Genomic DNA, 16,532 nt, shown 5'->3' on the forward strand with positions numbered 1-16,532 from the left:
AGTAGAGGGAGACAGGCTGCTCAGCAGAGGGCAGTAAGCACAGTACAAGCTCTGCACAATGGGCTTTTGATGCAGAGTACAATTTAGCCCAGATTGTTAAAGAGGCCAGCGAAGGGTTTCTCAAGAAAATGACACCTAAAAGGAGTTCAGAAAGGTAAGCCGGATTTAGCCAAAAAGGGCAAAAAAGGTGGGACAGGGAACCCTGCCCACAAGAAACCACTGAAGAGATTTTAAAAGTTTACCCCAAAGCAGCTACAATATGTAGTTTTGAATATCTGAATATATGATGAAAGAAATTAAATTTGCTTTCCGTGGCTCCCAAGTAAAGAAGACAAATGGAAGCAAGTTTCAGTTCAGTATGTGAAAATTCATTTATTTAGTGGAAACTTATAGTAAAGCACCCCAACACAATGGAAATTCCATAAAATGATTGGTGGTTGGTTTTGTCTCATAGTGAACCTACAGTAGGTTCACATGATCATTTCATTAACCCACAATAATGATTCTACCTTTTTTATAGGATTGTTTAGGACCCCACTCACACATTAAAACCTTGCCATATGCTATATCACTTACAGCTGTCAAATGAGGAGGCTACACTGGGAAATGGGAGACTTTATCATCGTGTATTTTCAAGTAGAGGCTGGATGAAAATTTTTTGTTGGGAATCTGTGGATGTGATGATTAAGTTTAGGTTGGAGATGCCCTCAAAGATATTGTTCACCTTGGAGATCCTAGAGTCCTCAAAAGAAACTATTTGATAGTTTTCATGAATGAAAGCAGTGAGAATGAACACATTCATAAATTAGGGTTTTATTTATACTACATAAAGCTTATGTTTCTTATTACATCTGGCAGAACTCATCAACTGATAGAAAATGTGACACTATTCAAATGTACTTTCTTTTGCTTATGGTTACAAATACCCTTAAATCAAATCAAAGCTTCAAACTTCAAACTTGTTTCCAGTCCAAGCTAGTATGCTAACCCTAAATGTCTGGTTCCCTCCCTCTACCGATTATTTACTATAACAATCAAGAGAAATTATTTACATTACTGCTGGAAATTGAGAAGGGTGCCAACAGCATTCATGAAACCTTCAGCTTTTCAGCAGCAGGTAATATGATTAAAGCAGAGGCACAAAGCATTTTCCATTCACTGTACATGGAAAATGTGCCACTTGGGAGCCAGGGTCTCCCAGGAATGAGGATCAACTCTGAGCCCATTCAAAGCAAGGATGCTGACCTGCCGAGTGGAATGCGAAGATGCCTCTACTGAGTGAAGAGAGGGACACTGCAGCTTAGGCTGCTGCAAGGTATTCATATAAACGGAAATATAAAGTCAAAAGGACAATTCTTAGGTATATTATTACTGAATCCATGTTTTTACTGCGAGAGAATGTGCATTCACAAATATAACATGTATATTTCATTTTTTATGAAAAATTATTTACATTAATGGATACAAAGTGGTATGAAAAGAACTATGTCTGTTTGAGATTATTGGTACTTTTTCTTTTGACTGCTTTTTCTGTAATGAATGGCTTTTGTAATAACAAAGTTTTAAAAACTAGCCCCAGCAATAAAACTAGAAACTGATTAAAATTTCCTATCAGCAACATTTTTTTTCCTTCTTCGATTCTTTGGAATTCAGAGTTACTAAATATCTTTAGTCAATTATTTTTTGAGCCAAATATATATATATATATACAGAACAACAAATGCATATATATATATATTCTATTTTAAAATGTAAACAAAAAAAACTTCAAACCCCCAAAATCCTGAGAATAAGTCAACATAAAAAAATTGAACATATTTATTGGGCCAGAAAGACAAAAACTTGTAATTATCTGTTGTTGGAATTGTAAAGTAAATAAATAGAAACTTCCTGTGTAACAGGAGTGATCTTTCATTAAGGTCTTTACAATTCAATGATGCATTTACTCTTAACAAACTTTGGAAAGACAGTATCATAAAACTGTCTCAAAATTCTGTGTTAGGTCATCATTAACATTAAAGATAAGGATGGCAAAACTCTTTACTCCTATCACATCATCATACTAGTCTCATACATGTTACCTCTCAAATTTTAGTTGGAAGCTGGCTCACTTACCAATGTCAAATCCTATTTTATTGCACAATGTCCAATTCAGCAATTTTCAACTATGGTGTAAAAAACTATATAAAAGCAAAATCCTTATGAAAAATGTATTTTGTCTTTTTTCAAGAGAAACAAAGCTGGGTCTAAGGAGAGTTCTATTCAAACCCATTCTAATAAAGGAACCCATCAAAACATTTTCACCTTAAAAAAAATTTGAGCACTACCAAAAACTGTCATTTTTGCTCTACTCAATTCTTACTGAAGAAAGTTTACTGAAATTATTAAGGAAATAAAATGTTGAAGGACTGAAGAAATACTTGCAGTAAAGAGAATAAATACTAGTATTGAAAAATGTCACCAGGGAGGGACATATCATACCCCACATACTGCTGATAAAAAGGAAAGGAACCTGTTGGTGGTTTGACATTATTAAGCCCTACAACATCAAAAATGAAGAGTTGGTTCCATGAGCTGTCTAGAATGGTGCTGAAGGCAGTGCTTTCATCAGAACAAGGATCCCTCTGATGTTCCGCCACATATTTCAATTCTTTTGCCATGGGTCATCAATCAGACTCCAGCAACTGTTAGAGCAATATTCAACTAACAAACTGGGCATCAACATTAACAATAGTTTACGGATGTTCCCCTTGCAAATTTCACATTTTCCAATAACAAAAATTTGCACAGAAATTGGCATTTGAAAGGCTGTAACTGTATGTTTTACCTGAAATCTTTTAGTATCTTCATGAAAAAAGCTGTCTAGTAACATAAATTGCTTCTGCATCCGTTCCACAAACAAGACAAGGACCTAAAACATCCAGACTGTTCACAGACAAGGTCCTATTAGGAAGCAAGCTTGTGATTTCAATACGATCTTTGGCAGGATCAGTGCTGAGCCAGGAGCTTATAAGAGACTGGTGAACATTAGCTTGGTTACTAATGGTATGAGACAAAAAAGTACTATTTCTTCCTCCTGGGAAAAAAAAGAAAATGGGAAAACACTGTTCAAGATCAGTTTTATGCTAGTAAATCTCTGAAATTCTAATATTTAAAAAATGTAATGATATAAACTTGTTTTAACTCTCAAGAATAACAGGCTGATGATTCCATTATAACACATCACCATTTTTGACCAAAAGCTTCTAAGTCAGTGATATTAAACACTCAAATTTTCATGGGATAACATGGCTTTCAAACTTGAACTCTTCAGCAAAGCACAAGATTAATTTTGACCTTGTCTTCCTATTTATACTTTAATGGAAAGTCTCAGAAATGTAGCAAAATGGCTAGAGGACAAGTAGAATAGATGTAGATAATATGTAGAAACCTAAACGGTTAGATAATCAAAAAATGAAGTGATCACGAGAAAATTTCTGGATGTATTTCTAAAAATATATATTTCTAAAAATATAATCAACTTGCTGTAGATCTCCTTTTATTCTTGCATTTATTTTAGGTAAATATTCTTAAAAGTAGACTTTTAGAACACTACCAAATTATAAACTTTTATCTCTGACAGTGCTCTGCATTTAACATAGAATTAATTATTTCAGTTTTAGCCTTCATTTGAAATTTTCTTTCTACTTTTTGCCAGATCAAATAAAGACAGATTTCATTTACTCTCAATAAATGGCTGACACCTACTATATGCCAGGCTCTGTGCTAAGTGCTGGGAATACAAGGCAAAGTCTCTGATACCTTGAAGTTTAAAAATTAGTGGGTTTAAATCTTGCTGATTCTTAAAGCCCAGCTCAACTTCCTTTTCTGAGAAGTCTGTCAAGATGACTCTGGTTCATGCTTCTCTTTTCTTTCCTGGAACCCTCAGCACTTGTATGCACCCCTAATAATTTACTATTTGCAACATTTCTTATATCATGATTTAACTTTCTTTGGCCCCTTCTCCTAAATTAAAACTAAGTATTCCTTAAGAGCAGGTTGTATAGATTATTTTACTTTTTCACAGTGTCTAATACTGTTCATTGCAATACCAGACACAGGATACAGTAAATGACTATTTCCAATCTAACCAGCCTTTTTCAACTATAAAATCTCAAATGCAAGATAGTGGGGCTAGAAGAAGAAATAAAAAACCAAGTGCTTAGCTACTCCTGGGTATTTATTAGAAACTAATAAAACTATTAGTTTCTCCATACATGAAGTTATTAGCACAGGCATACTCCATGCTCTGCACATTCCATACTTTTTCCAGAATTTTTCTGGAGAAGTTTTGGACTTTTCCTTCTTAGTTTCTGTTTACCTTTTACTGCTCCAATATTACTCTTGAATACTGTGAAAATGAACATTAGAATCACTGTGCAAAGTCTGTCTCCTGGTCCCCCTGCTTCCACTTTTCCAACCCTCTTCCCATAGTTGCTAAAGTGGTTGTTTGGAAACATAAGACAGATCACCCCACTTCCCTGCTCAAAATTCTCCAGTGGCTTTCGGTCACGTCAGAACGAAATCTCAACTCCTGCTCCCAGTCTGCAGAGTCCTGCTCCTCAGCTCCTTCTCACCATCTACTCCCCCTCCTGCCTGCTGAACTGCAGCCACACTGGCTCTTTTCTGTTCTCAGTCTCAGGCCTTTGGAATTTGGTGTTTCCTCTACCTGGAATGCTTGCCTGTGACTGGTACTTTCATCTCTTCAGGTTTCTGCTCAGATCTTCTCTCCTCTGCCAAGCGGCCCCTCCCCAATTAATTTTTTTTTATCATCCTACTCTCTTTACTCTTCTGCATGGTCATCAGGGTATTTGATCCAGTTCTTTTCCGTTTTGCTCTGTCTCCTTTGCTACTTTGCTGTGCTCTACTATGTACTGTAGGAATGAACTCCTTTTTCCAGGCTCCCTTGCCATCTGCCTTCCAGGTGAACCCTGCGCGTGGGAGATAACTATTGTGGGTGACGAAGGCAGAGAGGCTGTGGGGAGTAGGGTGGGGGTGGGGAAAAGCTCCAGGTTTCTGACAACAACACAGTGATTCCAGCCCCAGCTGAGGTGGCACCTTTTCTGCTGATCCAGAACCAACTCTGATAGTACTTCTAACAGGGCAGTGGAGGTTATTAACAACTGTTCATTTCTGGACATTCCTCCTTTTTGTTATTTGCTCTTCCAGCATCCCTTCCATTCCCTTTTGTTCTTCTAGCCCAACACACATGAAAACAATTCCTTCTAAATCCAGGGTAGTTTCTGCTTTTCTGTTTGGACTTTTACTGAAACATCATCTACTGACTTACTGTCTACTGGAATATTTGCTCTACGTGCCTTGAGGCTTTTCTGCTCCCTGTCATGGGCTCTAACACCTAGAAGAGTACCTAGCACATGGCACTTCATAAACATTTGCTGAGTGAATGAACAAAGTTTGCAGTCATAGACAAGCTCAAAAACAGGAAGCTTAGAAAATACCAAAAGTGAAAATAAAAATTCTTTTTGATTTTAAGTGTATAGTTTCTGGATGACCTTTACTTGTGTTATGTCACTTCAGTCGTGTCCAACTCTTTGCAACCCTACAGACAGTAGCCCACCAGGCTCCTCTGTCCATGGGATTCTCTAGGCAAGAATACTGGAGTGGGTTGCCATGCCCTCCTCCAGGGGATCTTCCCAACCCAGGGATTGAACCCGCACCTCTTAGGTCTCCTGCATTGATAGGCAGGTTCTTTACAACTAGCGCCACCTGGGAAGTCCAACCTTTACTTACCTCTGTCTTTAATCAGGAGACAAAGCCTTTTATTCTGCAAAACCAGTACCTTAATACATAAAGGATCAACTTTTGTCTTGTCATACACCTTTGACAATGTAATATAGGAGAGTGATCAGTGCCTATTCTGTGGCATGAGGGCCCACAACAATGTACTTACAAAGTTAGCCAGCTAACAGCATTTCTAGTCGTCAGCAGTATAGCGGTCAGTAGCTGATAAATTTCACGCCCTGTGATACTAAAATTTACTCTGAGGCCAGAGAAAGGAAACCTTCTGTCACTCCTTAATGTTAAAAATATGACTATTTCTCATTTGGTGTATCAAAATATAATCTAAAGTTGCCCAAAAGAATCTTCATTAAAACATTTTACCTTGGTGAAAGAGTGATGACTTCTCAGGTCCGTCTGTGGAGGCATCCCAGTGCCAGAGAGATCCATCTTCAGAACAAGTGAACAGATGATCTGGGTTGGATGGGTGAAAGTGAACTTCCCACACTATGAGATAAGAACCAAGGTTAGTTAAACCAACATCAAAACACTACCTCTAGGCATATCATCCATTAACCTCCATCACATACCTTCAAACTCTAAGCCTGTGATAAAATCAATGGCTTCAGTGTCAAAGAGAAGGCATAATATAATGCTCCAAATGGCTGAAACATGTAGATAGGATAAAGACGTCAAGTAAATCTACTTGTGTATCGGGCCAGCAAATGAATGAAAATAAATGCTAGTCATCTGACCTACTGCTTTTTTATATAGAAAAGTATTGGGTTGGCCAAAAAGTGTGTTCAGGTTTTTCCATATCAATTTATGGCAAAACTCGAACAAAGTTTTGGCTAACCCAATGACAGTGGGATAATTCTGAAAAGATTTTTTGAAAATTGTTAAGTTCTTTTATTTTAAATTCCTATGTCATTAATATTTGAAGGCTTTATTATTGGAAAGGGAGAGGGAAGACCATAAAAGCAGTATACAAATGAAGTTCTAAGAGGCAGAGTCCAATTTTGGCTCATGCCAAGACTCTGCTCTGTATCACAGAAATAGCAACTAGCTCTCAGCAAGCCAAAACCTGGAAAGGCTTCAAGAATCTGGATCCAGTTTCAGATGAAGGACTTTTAAGAAGCCAACTTAGGACTAGGGGCTCCTCAAGCTCTCAACATTAAGGGAACTTTGTGTGCCAACAGACACCTGGGAACCAAGGACTGGCCAGGACTCCTCAGGAAGGTATCTGCAGCATGAAGGTAAAAAAAGTAGTCTGTAAGCAATGGTTTTGTGATTCTGGGTTAGGTAGGCTTAGAAAGCACCCAGAGTGTAGTATAAAAAGTGCAAGGCACATGTTTGCAAGCTGGCATTTTCATTCTGACAGTTACCACAATTAAACATGCTGCAGAACAAAAAGGTGACCTTCCTCTGTAAAAGAATGTGTTCTGGGTGAGTCCCTGTGTAAAGTACATTTATGCTGTTTCACTAAAACAAAGTAAAACAGAAGAGCCTAATAGAGCCATTGAAGACTGCCCAAATCGAGATACTTATGTATTTATATACTTTCCAATTAGAAAACAAACCTCTAGCCAAGAGTCAAGATGAACTGAAATACATTACAAGCCACTAGTGTGTTCTGCTTAACAATAAAGGCTGGTATTTAAAAATAGGCTGGTGAGAAGAGCTTTGAAACTTTATAATTCTAACTACTACTGGGTTAGCAACAACAGAATGTGATGCATACCCTATTTATTCCCCCCTCTCCCCGCCCCCCACCCCACAAAGCCCTACCTAGAAGAGGGAAACAGTTTCTATTTGCTTCTTATATATAATTTTTGGAGAAGGAAATGGCAACCCACTCCAGTATTCTTGTCTGGAGAATCCCAGGGACGGCGGAGCCTGGTGGGCTGACGTCTATGGGGTCGCACAGAGTCGGACACGACTGAAGCAACTTAGCATAGCATAGCATAGCATAGCATAGCATATATAATCTTAAAAACTAATAATCTTCCCCAAGTATTAATAATGTGAAACTTTAGCTTCAAAGTTACAATACTGGTATAATGTTTGCTTTTCTACACTTTTATTCAAGCATTAATACCAACTTTTCCCAAGACAGAATTTAAAACTATAACCCACCCTGACCTGTGGTGATAAAACATCTGTTCAGCCAAAACATCTCCACTAAAATCAAAAGACAAACAAAAAAAGGCAAGAGCCTATATCTTTTGTTCTTGCTAAAAGAAAAAAAAAGGTATAATAATAAATTGAAGAACACACAGACTGGCAAATATTAAAAACAACAACCTGCATTTTGCATGGGAAAAGTACATTCTGACATACTGGGTATGACAATATAAACTGGTTATTATTTTTACGTAGAACAATTTGTCAACATGAATCACAGCTTTAAAATTATGCCAAATTTTTGACTCATCAATTCTATTTCTAAAAATTATCCTAAAAAATAAGCACATAAAGATAAATACATATGGATAATCACTACAGTTTTATGTATAATAAACATAAATTAAAGAATGTAAATGTCAAATAAGAAAGGAGTTAATTATTACAAACTTACACAATTCAGTCAAAAGTTCTGCTGTAGAATGATCCATATGTATCATTTATGGAAATTTGCTAACACTATGTTGTATAGTTCAGCCACCAAAAACTTAATGTATCTTCACAACACTTACTTTCAGCTTCATGAGCCTTTAGTAGAGACACAGGCATTGTACCTTGTCTAACATCCCAAATACTCAACATTCCATCCTGGCCGCCAGTAGCTACAACGTGCTGCTGGTTGGGATGTCGATCAACACAGTGGAGTGGCACTCGGTCACCAGTCCTTTAATGGGAAATACAATGACTTCAAACAGTGATAAAGTATAATTTATTATTGAATAACCCATGAAACAAGTTTCATCCCAGTAACTAAATGATAATTTTGTGGCTAGGGCTACTGGCTAAACTTAAACCATGTCAAAAACCTGATTACATTAAATATACCTCTAAATACTAGAATTCTGAGGGGGAATTAAAGGCTGGAGTTATTCATTCTCTCTTCAATTTGGACACATATGGAACAAGAAAATTTGATGGTAAGATATGCAAAAATTTCCATTTCTTAGCTTTTAAAAAACATTATATATCAACATAAACAGCATACTCCTTACTTCTATTCTGTCTTATTTAATGCTTAGTTTACATATATATTTTTCAGTTTGACACATACTATTATCTAGAGAAGGCTGCAAACATAGAAAGGGTATTTCTGCTTAGAAAAAGTATCTTGGACTGTATTTTTCTCCCAATCACATCTAGAGTGTATTATTTCACTATTAATTGGATCACCTGATGAGGAAAAATAAGTTCCCCATTAAATAATATACACTTCAAAAAGAAAATATAAACTTCTGATCAATACTACAAGTATTTATTAAATGCAGTAAGGTATTATCCACACAGTCAAAGGCTTTGGCATAGTCAATAAAGCAGAAATAGATGTTTTTCTGGAACTCTTGCTTTTTCCATGATCCAGCCTATGTTGGCAATTTGATCTCTGATTCCTCTTCCTTTTCTAAAACCAGCTTGAACATTAGGAAGTTTACGGTTCACATATTGCTGAAGCCTGGCTTGGAGAATTTTGAGCATTCCTTTACTAACATGTGAGATGAGTGCAATTGTGTAGTAGTTTGAGCATTCTTTGGCATTGCCTTTCTTTGGGATTGGAATGAAAACTGACCCTTTCCAGTCCTGTGGCCACTACTGAGTCTTCCAAATTTGCTGGCATATTGAGTGCAGCACTTTCACAGCATCATCTTTCAGGATTTGGAATAGCTCCACTGGAATTCCATCACCTCCACTAGCTTTGTTCGTAGTGATGCTTTCCAAGGCCCACTTGACTTCACATTCCAGGATGTCTGGCTCTAGATCAGTGATCACACCATCGTGATTATCTGGGTCGTGAAGATCTTTTTTGTACACTTCTTCTGTGTATTCTTGCCATCTCTTCTTAATATCTTCTGCTTCTGTTAGGTCCATACCATTTCTGTCCTTTATCGAGCCCATCTTTGCATGAAATGTTCCTTTGGTATCTCTGATTTTCTTGAAGAGATCCCTAGTCTTTCCCATTCTGTTGTTTTCCTGTATTTCTTTGCATTGATCACTGAAGAAGGCTTTCTTATCTCTTCTTGCTATTCTTTGGAACTCTGCATTCAGATGTTTATATCTTTCCTTTTCTCCTTTGCTTTTCGCTTCTCTTCTTTTCACAGCTATTTGTAAGGCCTCCCCAGACAGCCATTTTGCTTTTTTGCATTTCTTTTCCATGGGGATGGTCTTGCTCCCTGACTCCTGTCAAATGCCAAAGCCTTTGACTGTGTGGATCACAATAAACTGGAAAATTCTGAAAGAGATGGGAATACCAGACCACCTGACCTGTCTCTTGAGAAATCTGTTTGCAGGTCAGGAAGCAACAGTTAGAACTGGACATGGAACAACAGACTGGTTCCAAATAGGAAAAGGAGTACGTCAAGGCTGTATATTGTCACCTTGTTTATTTAACTTATATGCAGAGTACATCATGAGAAACGCTGGACTGGAAGAAACACAAGCTGGAATCAAGATTGCCGGGAGAAATATCAATAACCTCACATCTGCAGATGACACCACCCTTATGGCAGAAAGTGAAGAGGAATTAAAAAGCCTCTTGATGAAAGTGAAAGAGGAGAGTGAAAAAGTTGGCTTAAAGCTCAACATTCAGAAAACGAAGATCATGGCATCTGGTCCCATCACTTCATGGGAAATAGATGGGGAACAGTGGAACAGTGTCAGACTTCATTTTTGGGGGCTCCAAAATCACTGCAGATGGTGACTGCAGCCATGAAATTAAAAGACGCTTACTCCTTGGAAGGAAGGTTATGACCAACCTAGATAGCATATTCAAAAGCAGAGACATTACTTTGCCAACAAAGGTTCGTCTAGTCAAGGCTATGGTTTTTCCTGTGGTCATGTATGGATGTGAGAGTTGGACTGTGAAGAAGGCTGAGCGCGGAAGAATTGATGCTTTGAACTGTGGTGTTGGAAAAGACTCTTGAGAGTCCCTTGGACTGCAAGGAGATCCAACCAGTCCATTCTGAAGAAGATCAGCCCTGGGATTTCTTTGGAAGGGATGATGCTAAAGCTGAAACTCCAGTACTTTGGCCACCTCATGCGAAGAGTTGACTCCTTGGAAAAGACTCTGATGCTGGGAGCGACTGGGGGCAGGAGGAGAAGGGGACGACAGAGGATGAGATGGCTGGATGGCATCACTGACTCGATGGACGTGAGTCTCAGTGAACTCCGGGAGTTGTGATGGACAGGGAGACCTGGCGTGCTGCAATTCATGGGGTCGCAAAGAGTCGGACACGACTGAGTGACTGATCTGATCTGAAGGTATTATCAAGCCCATCAAATTATACAATTGATCTGGAACAACATGGGTCCACTTACATATGAGTATTTTTCAATAGTAAATATACATTGCTACATGATCTAAGGTTGGTTGAATATGGGAAGGTGGAACCTTCGGTACAGAGGATTCCTGGTATATAGAGTGCCAACTATAAAGTATACATGGATTTTCGTGTTTATAGAGGGTCAGTGACTCTAATGCTTATATTGTTCAAGGGTCAACTGTATTTGCTTTATCAAAGTTAATCAGAAATTACTCTTAACATGCAATTGAAATACAATATAGTTTATAAAGTCAGTTGCTACAAATAATCAAACAAATTTGCTTTACACTACTGAAATTACAAATCAAAACTTACAGTGATAATATCTGTGTGGGCTCATTTCGTTGTTGTCTAAAATCCCATATTTTTAACTGTCCAATTGAATTTACTGTAAGGATCTCAGGAGTTCGAAGGAAGGTTACAGCATGGAGTGTACTGCTATCTGCATTGTCTGTAAATTAAGAAAACCACAGTGTATGTTAACAGGGCACCACTTTTCCATGAATATCTTAAACAGCGTTCCCTCTGTTGACTGAAAAATTACAAGTGAAATTTTAAATAAGTCACAATTTTATTTTTATGGAAAAATATAGGAACATATGTTAAAATGGACTCTCCTTTGATAGAAAAATTATATTACTCACAGGACATCTGAACTGTTTTCCAAATTGAGGACTAAGTTTTCATATATTTCTCTATTTCCACTTAAGAGTACTACCCTCCATGTCTGAGACAGCTGTTCAAGTTTCTTTATAATCCAATTTTATCTCCCACCACTGCTTCACCCTAGACAACCTAGACATCATGTTAAAAAGCAGAGATATTATTTGCCGGCAAAGGTCCATCTAGTCAAAGCTACGGTTTTTCCACTAGTCATGTATGGATGTGAGAGTTGGACTATAAAGAAAGCTAAGTGCTGAAGAATTGATGCTTTTGAACTGTCATGTTGGAGAAGACTCTTGAGAGTCCCTTGGACTGCAAGGAGATCAAACCAGTCCATCTTAAAGCAGATCAGTCCTGAATATTCATTGGAAGGACTGATGCTCAAGCTGAAGCTCCAATCCTTTGGCAACCTGATGTGAAGAACTGACTCACTGGAAAAGATTCTGATGCTGGGAAAGATTGAAGGCAAGAGAAGGGGACGACAGAGAATGAGATGGTTGGATGGCATCACTGACTCAATGGATATGAGCTTGAGCAAGCTCCAGGAGTTGGTGATGGACAGGGAAGCCTGGCGGGCTGCAGTCCATGGGGTCGCAAAGAGCACCTGAACTCAACTGCTTTACCCAGAACCTCCATTCTGTTGGGCCAAACACCACAGCTTCCTACAGAGCTCATTCTGACCCTGTATTATTCTGCTGACTCATCTCAAATCGATTCATCTTTATCCTTATCAGCTCTCTCTTCTGCCATGTTCTTCCTGTTTGCCTTAATGTTCCTTCTGTTTTTTCTAGTGTGTCTAAGCTTATACATCTTTATTTAGTATATACTTAAAGACTTTTGTTTTGTGACCCTCCTCCCAACTGTCACCAGGCCGGCAGTCTTTCAAAGCTAAACAAATGGTATTCCTCAGAACTAAAATAATAATAATACAAAAAACTGATTCATGGACTCAATCCATAGAAGTTCTAATTCAAGAGGTCTAGGGTGATGGGCTGTTAAAAATCTCCTCAGGCAAGTCTGTGCAAAATATGGTTGAGAACTACTACACTAGTCAGACATGATTTAGCAACTAAACCACTACCACTGCACTAAATAATCCTTCTAAAACATGATGTGGGTACATTACCCCTTTGCTCAAAAACTTTCAATGGCTCCTTAGCTGTCTACCTAATAAAGTGTATTAGATTCTTCACAACCTGACTGCAATCTACCTTTCTTGTTTCATCTCTCAATTCTCCAAATATCTAAAGTCAGGTCAAACTACACTTTCTGTCGTTCTCTGAATGGCCTTACCCCGCCTCTATGCCATTCCCTTTATCTGGTGTGCCACTTCTCAGTATTATTTATGGTCTAGAATCTAGATTAAATGAATTGCCCTGCCCCTCAATTCTTTATCCGATAATTCCTTCCAACCATCCTCCCCATAAATTTCTCTTTCTTCTACTCAGTCCTTCATACAGGCTTTATCAACATACCATCTTGATAAAGGGATTCTGCTTTGTATATTTCTAAATCCCTCAAACATTAAACCCCTGGCATTGCACATGGGCAGTGCTCAATTACTATACGATAGACCAAAGAAAGATAATTTTTCTTACCTATAGTTCTTACAGCTTCCTTGTGATCAGCTCTGAAGAGATTTATCCGACCATCTTCTCCAACTGTGACAATCTCTGGGTTGTTGCACACAACACCTGTGCATGGTGCATTGCTACAGGAAGGACTGCCCGGACCCGTGTGGTAGTGAGCTGCTGTCCACTGCTGGCTGGCTGACAGAGTCTAGGTGTCAGAAATGAGGCTATGATTAATTAAAGCAAAGCTCCCCAAAATTAGCACTTTCCCCAACTACACTATTATTTTAAAACTTTGTTTCATACCTTTCTAGAACAACAGTACTCTTTTCCCTTTGTATTTCAAAGTATTAAGGTCTAGGAAATACTTCCATTAAAGCTCTGTATTCACCAGATTAGATTCCAAAGAAACACTGTTTAATAATATTCCAAACTTATCTCAAACTAAAGAAACAGTTTTTAAGTATCAGGTAATTATGTGTTCAAAGACAACTCCAAATTCTTAAGGGAACTGATCTACATTGAAGAGAGAAACCTCTGCAGGGCTTTCCAGATGACTCTATTAAGAATAACGTTTAACTAGATCTGGGTCTTATACTTACTAAGCATGCCTATTAGTAAGATGACCTTTATTAATATCCAAATCTAAATAAGCATTCTCTTCCAGCAACTTAAAACTGTTAACTTCAAGTGGGCCCATTTTAAAGGACTACCCTTACCACTATGCTCTAAAGGTCAGCACTCTTAGCCTTTGACATATAAGAAAGGCATAGAAAAAATGTCAAGCCTTCATATAGTGTGTCTTTGCTTCTAATTAAAACCTCGGTTCTGTTCACAGAAGCAAAGTAGCTGTTCCTGCTCCCTCTGATGATGTCTGAGCTAGAAAGTGCTCTTTCTTCAGAAAACCAGAGGATCTTAAAAGAGAGTTACAGGAAAATTACTTGCCAGAATACCATATTGTTACATGGAACCTAAGAAAATTGAAGAGTTACCCAATTTCAATGAAAGTTCACACAAAAATGGTTCTAGAATTAGTCAACTAAAAGATGGGTAATACAATGACATTTCCCCATCCTTTTTATAGTTTTTGAGACAATAAAACTTTATTATTTGTCACTATTAAGTACAGCCTTCTTTAAGCCTTCCTAAAAATAATTAAAATGCAAACTGAGTTTTCAAAGAAAAATTCTTTACCTGGTTATTTGGATGGTGGAGGAAAATTGTCACACATCCTGTCGATGAAGCAGCTACAATTCTTTCCTGGTCCAAAAACTAAACAGAAAATTCCTGCATGTTATAAATTCATAAATATCAGCAGGGAGGAAGCCCATTTATCTAACTCAATTAGCAGTGTAACCATTTTAAAATGCAAAGAACCTACAAATGCTAAGCAAATAAAATGCCAAAGTCAAAACTTCTATACAAATAAAAGTATTTTCATAAAGAACAAACAACAATAATTTTTTCCCCCTAAACCTGTTCATCTACAATTGATTTAATTTTGTACAACTACCATAAAGGTTTAGGAAAGTATAATTTCCAGGGTCAGGAAGCTTTCCACAGAAGAAAATGCAGGGACTCTGAAGTCTTACAGATCAGAATTTGAAAACTTAATTCCATTCCCACCACTTATTACCCGATTTGAAACCTTGGCCAAGTTCTCCAAGTCTTGGTAAACTTGTAAAACGAGAATTCAAAAAGCAGAAACACGTAAAGTGCCTTGCATAGTATTTGTCATATAATTCATGCTCAAAAGATTTTAGTTTTCTCATGAGAGATAACAATACTTGATTCACCAGCATTCCATGAGAATGAAATTAACTTATGTAAACACAGCTTGGCACATAGTAGATGGTCAATTAAACAAACAAGCACGATTAACTTCACATCCCCTTCCCCTAACCAGCTATATGACATGGCAAATCATAACCTACAGAGAATTCAAGTTCTTGTAAACCCGGGGTAAGACTAGACAAACTGTAAGGTCCTTTACATCTCTCAATGTATTACTCTCAATTTTTTAAAAGTTAGCTCTTGGATATTACAACAGACGTACTTGTAAATCCATTACATCACCATGATGTTTGATACTGCACAATAATTGATGGTCTCCTTCAAATCCTCCATCAGAATCCAAGTTTCCAAAATCTCCAATAGACCACATTGAAACATAATTTTCCTGAAGAGCAGAAAATTTCATTTTGAGATGAAATATACGTCAAACTCCCCGAAATTGAAATGTGCACTGCCTTCAATCAACCCTGCTTTAAAAGTATCCCGGGCAGACGGCATAATAATCATTAAAAACACAAGAAACGAGGCCACTGATGGCTCTCAGATATAAGGCGACCGAGCGTGAGATGTGCATTCGGTAGAGAGAACCGCGCTAGGAGCTACGAAACAGGAGTTCGCGCGCTGGCTGACGGGGGCGCGGTTCCTGGAAGGAAGGAGATAGCAGGGACTCCAGGCCGGGCGCAGGGGTACCTCATTGTCCCAAGAGCCCGTGGCGAAAGTCTCCGCTGTCTGCAGGCTCCCTGGAGGTAATGGTCGCCAACGAGTCTTGCTGATTTTCTGTGACACAAACTTAGCATAAATTTCCTCCATGCTGAGAGGAACCCAAGCAGGCACAGCACGAAGTACAGCGCGCGCCACTCAGTCCCGCCCCTTCTCGCTGAGCCCTGATTGGACCGGACCTTATGAGGGACGGTGGCTGCAGAGAGCCAATTCTCCTCCGTCGGCAGTGCGGGAACGAACAACCCGGCCCCAAACGCGAAGATGCGACGGCCTTCCTCATCAAGGCGGCTCTGAACCAAGGCAAAAGCATGCCAGTCCTTGTGCTGTAGGACCATCTGCAAAATCGGTATAGGAACACCGAGACAATACATTGGCGCAAAAGAATTTGTAATGTAAAGACAAATTTAAGAGCAAAAACAAAATAAAAGCAATGCAAGAGAAACGAGCTAGCAGCCACACCTAAGCAGGCTTGCATTTCACCGCGCATAGAAAAGATTAAAAACCCTTAAAT

General features: G+C 38.4%; 1 protein-coding gene across 1 annotated transcript; it reads right to left on the bottom strand.

The window, feature by feature from the left end:
- Positions 1-324: 324 nt before the first annotated feature.
- On the bottom strand, positions 325-16,181 carry NUP43 (nucleoporin 43). Its single transcript, XM_005908052.3, has 8 exons — positions 15,992-16,181; positions 15,564-15,686; positions 14,702-14,779; positions 13,535-13,715; positions 11,589-11,724; positions 8,475-8,626; positions 6,163-6,285; positions 325-3,076 (listed from the first exon to the last, which is right to left on the bottom strand). The coding sequence occupies exons 1-8, from the start codon at positions 16,109-16,111 to the stop codon at positions 2,847-2,849; spliced, it is 1,143 nt and encodes a 380-aa protein (XP_005908114.1). The 5' UTR covers positions 16,112-16,181; the 3' UTR covers positions 325-2,846.
- Positions 16,182-16,532: the final 351 nt, after the last annotated feature.

This window comes from Bos mutus, chromosome 9 (assembly GCF_027580195.1).
Source record: "Bos mutus isolate GX-2022 chromosome 9, NWIPB_WYAK_1.1, whole genome shotgun sequence".
Taxonomy (NCBI): Eukaryota; Metazoa; Chordata; class Mammalia; order Artiodactyla; family Bovidae; genus Bos; species Bos mutus.